The 10677-nt window shown below is 35.8% G+C and overlaps 1 protein-coding gene across 1 annotated transcript in view; it reads left to right on the top strand.

Annotated features, from left to right (window-relative positions):
- Positions 1-10677, top strand: part of gabbr2 (gamma-aminobutyric acid (GABA) B receptor, 2) — a 199458-nt gene that overhangs the window by 54524 nt on the left and 134257 nt on the right. Inside the window, exon 2 of the mRNA XM_024297033.1 lies at positions 4951-5088. Coding sequence (XP_024152801.1) covers positions 4951-5088 — 138 coding nt within the window. The remainder of the gene's footprint in view (positions 1-4950; positions 5089-10677) is intronic.

Below are 10677 nucleotides of genomic sequence, written 5' to 3'. Positions count from 1 at the left end.
AAACACTCTGTAACCCCTACACGTTAGCTACGTTAGCCACTTTGGCGTATTTGCAATACCTGTTACTCCTAACCATCAAAAACAAAAACAAAACTTTTAAAGAAGCTACTCTGCAACCGCTACACGTTAGCCACGTTAGCGTATTCACAATAATTGTTACTCCTAACCTTAAAAAAGGGGAAAAAACAAAAACACACTCTGGAATCGCTACACGTTATCGACGTTAGCGTATTGAATTTCGCTTACTCCTAACCCTCAAAAAATGTAATAAAAAAAAAAAAACAGACTCTGGAACCTCACATTAGCAGCGTTAGCAGGACTAGCAAGGCTAGTGTGTTCCTAATACCTGTAACTCCCAACCGTTTCCAGCATGTGAAAAACAGCTAAAACTAATATTACTTTAACTAACTAAACTTCTGACCTTGTTAGCAACACGATTAAAAAAATACAGTCTGACATTGTTACACGTTAGCTGCAGTAGCAGGGTTAGCAACATTCCCAATGGCGCCGACAGAGCGCTATGTATCTCTGAAAATTGCCAGAAAACCTCAGTATGCACGACCAAAATTAATCCACAAATGAGGAACTCCAGATTATTTTTTCCAGATTTTTTTTAAATTAAGGTTTTAAGTGTGCCCTAGACTGCAGAAATTACAGTACTAAGAAAAAAAAGCCAAGCTACACATAAAAGCAGAAACTCTATGCATCAAGTGGAAACAAGAACACAGTCTAAGTATGAGAGAAACTTGTAAAACAGTTTGATACTTCCTGAATATTCCGTTTTCGGATGAGAAGCCTTTCTACATTTCCTTTCATTTTCCATTTCCAGGCTCTTCAGCTATCAGCTGTCTTTCCACACACACACACACACACACCTTCACTGGCCGGCTCCCAATGCAGTCAAACGGATTACTACGGGCGTTAACCCCATCGATCTACACCAAATGGCCTCCAAATGCCAGGAATTGCATTCCAGACTATAGGAGAGGGAAATAAAGGATGTAGTATTTCTCCGCTTCCGATTAAGTACTACTGTGGCTACCTCAGTGTTTGAGCAGGACCAGTTTGTTCTCCAGATAAAATGTTATATATTTTATTTTATTTATGGCTGCCTTTAAAGCTCCATGAAATATACATTAAGAAGGTGTGTGTGAAATGTGAAGGTGAAAAAAAAGATTCTTGTGCCTTTACTGTTTGTTAGAAGTCTTTTAACCTTCTTTGCTATTTTTTAGCAAGTTTATACCATTTGTTGTCCTCACTTTCTTCTTTTTCATTCTCCCTCCAACTCCTTTCTTCCAACTTGTTCTCCAACAACCTTCATCTGCCTTGTAATTCACTTCTATTACACTCCGTTGCTTTCTCCCCTGAGTCCCTCTTTGTCTGTCCAATTTTTAGTGCATTTCAGTTGCTGAATAAGTATTGATTAATACTGGAGTGGTTGTGCTACCTAATGAGAAGCTAAATATAGCCATTGCTACAACAACCCTCTCGCTTCATCTTCCCTCATCTGGTGCTTAAAGTGTGAGTAGTCATTCTGTTGGCATGACAACACACCGACCAAAGCTTTATGAGCAGTCACAACAGATTTGGTGGTTATGCGTTAGTCAAAAATAGGAGGATGAAGATGAAACAGGTAAACGCAGGGCTAGAGCACAAATGTCATAAATTGTTTTTGTCAGAATCCCTAAAATTTTCAATTTTCCTCATTTTAAATGAAACTTGGGTTTAGAAATGTGACAAAAAAAAAAACAAAAAAAACTTAGTAATTTGTGCATCTAAAGTGCTTTTTTTTACTTAAGAAAAAAGTATTAGCACATTTTATTACAGCATTTAGTCTCATGCAAGTTAGTTTTTAAGGACATCTCTTAATAGTCTTATGATTTAACAGCACTTGTAGTTTGAGAAACATGAACTATTGTTGTTCTTTATGGTAATTGTAACTTTAAATTCCGAGCAACACCGCCGCCTCTTCCCGTCACCTTTCAGTTTATACTAGGGGTGTGTATCTTTCCCTCTCACACAATTCGATACGACTCTCAATTCATGGTCCACGAATTGATACTAACTTTTTGGTGATACGATACAGTTCAATTCTTTTACCAAAAACGCTCAAATATAGGTTATTCATGTGGAATTTAAAGCTATAAATAATAATGCATGGCATTTGACATAGAAATATATTCAGGTATTGACTTGGAAGAAGCGAGCTTGTGATTGAACGTCTTTTTGTTTGTATCACATAAACATAAAAGGACAAAGACGGTAGAAAAAACATAAAGAGAAACTGCAGTTTGCCAGAAATTGATTATTTACTTCTTGGTTGATTTTATACCTTTTAATCAACATAATATTGTTCATATATGTGGTTTTTAAGCAATGCTGCAATTTTCGATACGCATTTATTTTTTCCATCCCTGACCAATACTGCTGTTACTGGAGCTTGCGGTTTGCCGATTACACAATCAGCTTTCTACGTCCAAAAGAATTGTATTATCTGCTCCTAATTCACAACAATATGAATAAAGAAATACTCAAAAAAGTAATTGTAGACTTTCTTCATGAGAAAAATGCTGCAAGAACATGTTAAAAACTCCCAAAACACAAGTGGGTCTTTAGGGACATCTAAACCAATGGGGTGTCTGGTTTTAATTTAATGGTCCAAATGGTCAAAATTTTCATTTTAAACAAGTCTTGCCAACTATTTCAATGGGCAAGATAACCTAAAAAGAAAATCTTGCTTTTTTAACAGATGTATGCTGCAGCAGGAGTATTGCAATACTCCGTGTACAGTAGGCCTACACGGTTTTTGTTCTTTTTACTTAACCCTACAATGTCACTAAGCCCTATTGTCTTGTACTCAGGCTGACGAGCTTAGCTGCCCACGCTCTGGTTTTCTTGCATGGTAACAGTTGAGCACAATCGCACACTTCCAACCCACTTTGTTCTGCCCAACTGCAGAAAACTGAACAATAAGCGTTTCCTAATAGGATATCTTCTCTAACAGCCCACTGTTTCATTTAACAGTGTGACCAGGATAAGGAATACCCTCTGCGTCTAATTACATCTTATCCCTCTCGTTTAACCTGCGGCATATCTGCAATACCGTCTATTTTTGACTGGCATTTACTCTGCTGGTTACACTTTACTGGTATCCAAGGGTAAAACCGTTACTTTAACAACCACTGTTCTTTCACAGAAAAACTCCTGAAGTATTTAATAGGAATACACTGATATCCAGAGTGCAGCTTGTAACGTTAAAGTCTTAGTCTTCTTCGTTTAAAGTCCCTCTCTGATCATCTTTTGATCTATTTTCAAAGCATTCCCAGTGGTCTTTCATTTATGGTTATGCTGCTTTTTGCCAAAATAAAAAAAACCTGTCATTTTCTTGGACATAGTTTCTGCAGAGGAGCAGTAGATCAATAGAAATTCGCCTCTAAGTTTATGTCCTTTCCTGCTACATTACAGCCGCTCACAACTCCAAACTAACATTACAGTTGCAACAAAAATGGTGAGCAATATTGGAGAATTAGGCGAAGACGTACATGAATCTAGTCATCCGTGGATGCACGAATGGAGAATGGAGCAGATAAGGAAGGTTTTGGATTGCTGTAGTATCTTGTGTTATAGGGCTGGGTATCGATAATTTCCAGGATCGATTCAATGCGATTCACCAGAGACTGGATCGATTCAATTCAGATTTTTTTTCAATTCTTTCAAACCACTCAATTTGTTTTGATTCAATTTTGAGTTCACACATTTAGACACATTTGTTTAGAAATAAATTAATAATATATGTTTTTAATATATTAATGTTCATTTGATACAGTTCACATTATTAGATTGTTAATATCATACAGTGTTACATGGATTCTCAAACAAAGCTCCAACAATTGTTCTGCGTCTCCTGGAGGGGGTTTCAGTTTGGCCACTAGGTGGCGATCACGCTATAGTGTTACACTTTATTCCAGAAGAAGAACAAAGAATGAGCAAAAAATGGTGCTTTACACCACAAATGGTTACTTTAAAAATGTTTCCTTAAAAGAGTTTGAAAAATTCATGCCTGTGAGTTTATAAAGATGTTAACTAAGTCAACAATGTATGTTTGTGTCGACCGAGCATTGGCATTAGCCGTAATTAGCATCAAGCTAGCAGACTTTAGCTTTATGTGCTAGATTGATTTCTGTTTTTATGGATCGATTTCTGATCTATTAAACTTAGATAGATTCTAATTGATTAATCATTTTTTTCAATCCAGCCCTACCTTGTACGTCACACCTACAAGATTTTCTCTGACATTTTTTCCCTCTTTTCCTGGTTCATTTTAATAAAGAGATAGTTCAAAATGCAATTGTTTTCTGATTTTATGTGTATATATTGTCCAAAATACCACGAGAACATGTTAAAAAAAAACACCAAAGACATCTAAGAGAGTCTTCTAACATCTAGTTTTGAGGTCATTTAGTTCAGGTCATTTTAGAGCAGAACAGAGACTCAAATTAAGGAGTTATTGGGAACTGAGAAGCACATAAGACAGTCATAGCACAGCTAGCCAACATAGCCAACTCATGTCGATACTTATTTTCCCTCTCTCCTTTTTTTCTTCTCATTTTCTCACATTTTTATGTTGCCATGGTGATGTGAAATGGCTTCATTGTGTATTTCTGGACCAAAGAACAAGACAGCTTTGCAGCCCCTGATAATGATGACGCTTCTAACATATACACTTACCACACAGCTTTTAATTATAGTATGTAACACAGCTCTCTGATTGAAACAAATATATATATATATATATTCTTTTAAAGCTGACTCTTGTTGCAAAGTAGCTTAAAAATATTTGCTGTTAATTGTCAATACAGGGATCATGTCAACCCTTACTGGTTTCTTCTGTGCATCTGGCTGCGTGGCCTCAGCATATTTCTCACTTCTACTATTCCTATCTGTCCACAGTGTGACAACGCCAAAGGGCTCAGGGCCTTCTTTGATGCCATATGCTACGGTCCCAAACACCTTATGATCTTTGGTGGAGTCTGCCCCTCCGTGACATCCATCATCGCCGAGTCTTTGGAGGGCTGGAATCTAGTGCAGGTAAGAGAAATTAAGTGTTTGCTAAACAATATTTTTTTGTTCTTGCTTTATTCTGGAATGGAAAAAATGATAAAAACAAAGCAAAAAAGACAATTAAAATAAATATACATATATACATTATAAATTGATTGGAAAACAAATAAAAGAAATATATGTTATCTTCTTGACATCACTATTGCTTCCAATCATAAATATTTGCAATTAAACATACAGTAAACACACTACAGATTCAATTTATTAAACATGATGACCGTCAAATAGTTTGATTATTTGCATGAAAAGGACTGGTTAAACAAATGTAGTCCACCCTTTTGTGCTTTAATAAACTTTATACATTTATTTCATAATTGTAATATCCGATTCTTAACATCTATTTAAAGTATTTGTTCTGAGTATGAATTATAGGTCAAATAACAACCATAAAGGGGCAAATGGTCATCATCAAAAGATATTTATACACTGTTGTAGTCATCTTTATTACCATAATTTGCATTGAATGATCTATGTTTCAAATTGATATCATAGATAAGGTGCACCAACCAAAGAGGAACGTTAAAAATCAGACATAAATCAATCAGACTTGTTTAACTGCGTTGATAGTAACTCTAAACATGTTAACAGCAAGCTACATGTTAGCATTGTTAGCATTTTCACAATATGGGTAACGTAAAAAATATCAGACTGAAAATGCTAAAGCAAACGTTTTTGTGACTATGCTAACTCGCAACCTTGTTAGCAAACACGTAAAACAACACAGTCCGGCACCGCCACATGCTACACGTTAGCCCCCTTAGAGGAGTTAGCAACGCTAGCATATTCAAAAAAATACCTTTGACTCCTAACCTTGTTTCCAACATGTACAAAAACCAAACTCATACAACCAAGACAAAGTTTACTGTGACTGCTCAAAGTCCCAGTCTTGTCAACAATGCATTCAAAGACATCACAACATGCTACATGTTAGAATGGTTATCAACGTTAGCGTATTCACAAAACCTGGAACTCTCAATGTTAACTTGAAAAAAATCTGACTAATACTAGTAAATTAAATGTTACTGTGCATTACGTTTGAACAATTTTTGCAAAAAAAAAAAAAAAAAACATTTAAATGTATTTTTTAAACGAACCATCAAAGTTTTCATCATCATCAGAACACTGTGGGTTTATAAATAATTTTAGAAATATCCTCATATTGATATGATTTTCACTTTGTGAATTTAATTGTCATGTTTCCTGTTTAAAAAAAAAAAAGAAAAGTAGTGAGCATAGTGTGCGAATTCCTTTTAAAATCCAGGCCACTAGATAGTCCCGCACTATATAGTTTATTAGTAGTTAGCTGAGTTAATACATTCACAGTAACATCCAACCTTGTTGCAGCTTAAATAATCCATATATAAGATGCTGCAGATTATAGGGCGCAATGTTTGACAAAAAAATAAGGCTTTTAAGTGTGCCTTATAGTGCAGAAAATATAGTACATATCATGCGACAAAAATGAACACTTATTGATTATCGTCAGAAAAAAATACAACACTATTCCCATATGCCAAACTACAAAAAATGTTTTGCTTTTCGATTATTATCAGAAAGCAATTTCACATCATTCTGCATCCCACATCAAATCGAAAGTTTCTGTTGCCTTTTCAATTCAGCTCCTTCATTAAGCTTAAAAAAAAACATGTTTTCTTGTTCTGCTACAAGCTGACATCTCCCATTTCTCAAACAGGATCCCAACTCACAGCTTAATCTCTAATTACTCTTGCTGAGGTTCTAATTCATCAGCACTTGCAATCCATGAAACGTCCTGCTATTTAACAATCAAAGCGACTAAATTAGGTGAAAGCTTGTTTTTTTTAAAATGGCCCCTTTCAAGAGAAAAGAAACATTTTTAAAAAGAAGCTGTTTGAACTTCTTGTCTCCAGACAAAAAAACATGAAGTAAACATGTAAAAACTGCAAACAATTACATAATACTAATAAAGTTGAGCTAATTACCTTCATTTATATTCCACTGCTCAATTATTTTGCTCCTAAAATGACTAATTTGCTGTAGCCTCATCATGATAATGTAAACCTACACGCCTTAAATTGGTGTATCTGGTAAACTCTTGAACCTTCCAGTTGTTGCGTACAGTGTCTTTGACTCTGCTCCGCTATGAGAGCAGGGACATGCCTCCAAAGATAATACATTTCATTTTCTGCACCCCCTGCAAAGGTTATCTGGCTCAGATAAAACAGGAAGGAAGGTTGTGCTTGAGAGATAGGACGCAATTTAAGAGGTTGCTTTTGAAATGAATGTCACAGGACATGTCACTGTTTTTTTTTTCATTCAAGATTGCCATAAATGTGCTTCTTATCATGTTGTCATTTTTGTGTTTAAAATAGAAGTCAGGAGGATGTGTTAAAAAGAACTTTTGGACACTTATACTATGTCCGAACACACAATATAAGTGTTTCTATGACTATATCTTGAAATCTGTTTATTAAAGATGAGTCAGTATGTGCTCGTTGTGTACACCTCATTGCTTTAACATGACTTCTAGAAGGGAAGCGTTTGTACAGTTGATAAGATCTACAGGAAAGATAGATGTTAACAACCACTCTGGAAATAGGCTGACACCAACAAACGTATTTAAATGCAATGAAAAATAATCAAATGCCTAAACATTGTTGGCAACAACATCTGTGTGTGCTGGGATACTTTTATAATCCATTGAATAACTCCACTTTGTAGCAGAAAGAAAATTCTGTGGTTATTTAGACGTTTTTTTATGTGGAAGACAATATATTCAAAATATTCAGGAGTAAAGCTACGTTCACACTGACCTCGGCCACATGCGTTCAAGCAGCCACCAATAAAGAAAAAGTCTATTTGAACGCTCCTAAATATGTGTTTCGAGCTTCCACGTTCAAAACTTTTGTGATCAAGTGTAGCTACATACATTTTTACAGCTTTTTTCGGGTTCTACGTACAAGACGTGCAGCCATTGAACGCACGTTGACTGTTAAACCCGGTTGAACTTTGACAAATCAGTGTCCAAATCCCCCCAATCACTATATAGTGCATTCGCCATTTTTTAGTGCTGTCCGAATAGTTCAAAAATCGAGTTTTTAATTTTTGTTTAAATGTATTTTTTTAATAAACCATCCACATTTTCACTATTAGGACACAATGGAGTCATGATTAACGTCCGTGAATATTTATATTGATTCAATTTTGACTTTGTGAAATCGGTAACGTTGTAAAATTGGAAAAACGAAAGAAAACTAGTGAGCATCGTGTCTGAATTACCTTTAAAATCTAGCGCACTATATAGTTTTTAGTAGTTGGGGGGGGGGGGGATTCGGACACAACCCATGAAAACAGTGGGTCTTCAAATTGTGATGTCACAAAGTGAGGAACAGCCCCTTCCAGGAAGTGTCTGCGCTGAGTTATCAGTGATCAGCAGCATTTTATATGCTCGGTATGCACATCCATCTTTGCAAAAATGTGGATGTTGTTTGTTTTCGTGGGTGAAATGCAGAGACGCTGGCGAGGACGGCTCTAGTTGATGTAATCAAATTGGTGGCACCCACAAGGAGCGAGAGGCGGAGCCTCAGAGATTGAGGTGTCTTACTTCTGGAAAGGAAAATAATTCACGAAAATAACACATTTTTGATTAAAAATGAAATATGAGTCATTATTAGTAATATGTTATCATATGCATGGATATAGTTCACTCTGAAAGGTTAAAGAATAGCATGGTATAGGACTGGTAAGCTTCTATTATGTACGTATTTTTTAAATTAAAACATCTACAGACTGTTTACTTTATTTAATCCATATATAATCTTTACTTAATTTATATGTCATAAAAACTTAACAGGTGTACCTTCATAGTGGACATCTCCTCAATAACCCTCTTGTGTTGTATCAGACGTTGGTTCAGACGTTCAATATTAGTCAGCGAAATATCAAGTTTGAATAAATTAAATATCTCAACATCCCATTATTCTTTCTCTCGTTGCTTTGTCCCGCCCTCATAATTCCTGGCCAATGACTGAAGAGATCTTTAGTCATGTGGTTTTCTTTACAAGTTTTGATTTGGAACAGAAATGTCTGGTAGACGGCAGTCTGAATACAGACCAAACACAAGGACCACGACTTGATCTAGACCAATGAACGTTTCTACTCCGAATGTAAACATACTTAAGCCTAAAAGAGACAAAAAACCGACCCAGCAACTTATTTATCTTACAAGGACAGAAAAAAAACATTTAAATTAGTATAGAAAAAAAACTTTGATGCGTCTTTCAAAGGGAATCAGTCAGACAGTCACTGCTTGGACTTGGAACAAATACCTGGTAAATGACTAGTTTTTCTCTTGGACCGGTATGAACACCAAGTCACACCGGTCCATGGAAGTTGAGCCTTTACCATGACGGTGCGGGATTCTTGTTTTTAAGCCTCCAACTGCCACTTTAAGTTTATTTTTTTAACTGTTTTCCTACTAACTATGCTTCAGTGCTTAATTAGATGCTTCAGAAACATGTTATCTCAGCACTGCAGTATGCTGCTTCACTTGCTTCAAATCTTCATCAATATTTTATTGCCTCCAGAGTTTTGGCTAAAATATCACAGTGCCAGTCCGGAAGTCATGTGAACATTATAATAAATCAAACATACGTCTGTAGAACACTGAAAGCTGGGATGCACTTTTTACAAAGCTGTCAGGTTAAAACTTACAACATTTTATGATGTCACCTCATTATTAGAGATCACAAAAGGATAATTAATTAAATATATATATATAATTATCATTATTTTTCTTTTTTTAATCAGCTGTGATCTTTAATATGCTTTTGCATTGAGTGATTTGTTGGTGTGATTTGCACTTCAGGGCCACCGTACATATCCACCTGTAAGGTAACATTTGTGACTGCAGCTTAAGAGAATCATTTCTGATCCTCAGACCTTTCTGAGAGTGACTTAAAAAACAGAAAAATTGGGACTGAATGACCCAAAAATACAAGAGAAAGGCTTGATCAACCAAGCTTACGCACGACTCCCAGAAACGTTGAAAAGAGAAATTACTGTGTTTGAGCAACACCCAGCAGATGCAGCGAATGATGGCTGCGTTTTATGAGTTATGCGTGTTAAGTAGTGTTTTACGCTTTATGAAATAAACAGATGCTACGGCTGTGGAGCAGGCCTTTGAATACTTCTGTACTGTCTCAGGGCTATGAGGATTTGAACGTTGATATGACGGGAGCGAGGGCTCAGAGAGACATTTCCATTTGATACCATGCGGTTTCTAGGAGACAGAATGCTTCTTTTTTATTAGACTTTTTGATAGCAAGAAATTAGGGGGAGAACATTTTGTTGGAGCCCTCATTCGATTGCTGTATTTGCAATTATGAGATTTTGAAAAAGTTGTTAATCTGGATGGTCGATGCTTTAAATTTTTGTTGGGTGAAAGTTGGTAAATAGTTTAGTTGACCAATAGGGTCTTTGCCCAGAATAAAAATGTTTTTTTTATTTTATAGCCAATACCAGAAATTAACAGAATTATGAAAGATTTTCTGGGTGACTGTTGTTTGTTTCAACTAC

Source organism: Oryzias melastigma, linkage group LG11 (genome assembly GCF_002922805.2).
Source record: "Oryzias melastigma strain HK-1 linkage group LG11, ASM292280v2, whole genome shotgun sequence".
Classification (NCBI taxonomy): domain Eukaryota; kingdom Metazoa; phylum Chordata; class Actinopteri; order Beloniformes; family Adrianichthyidae; genus Oryzias; species Oryzias melastigma.
The sequence above is the reverse complement of the archived record's forward strand: the minus strand, read 5'-3'. Positions and strand labels throughout refer to the sequence as shown.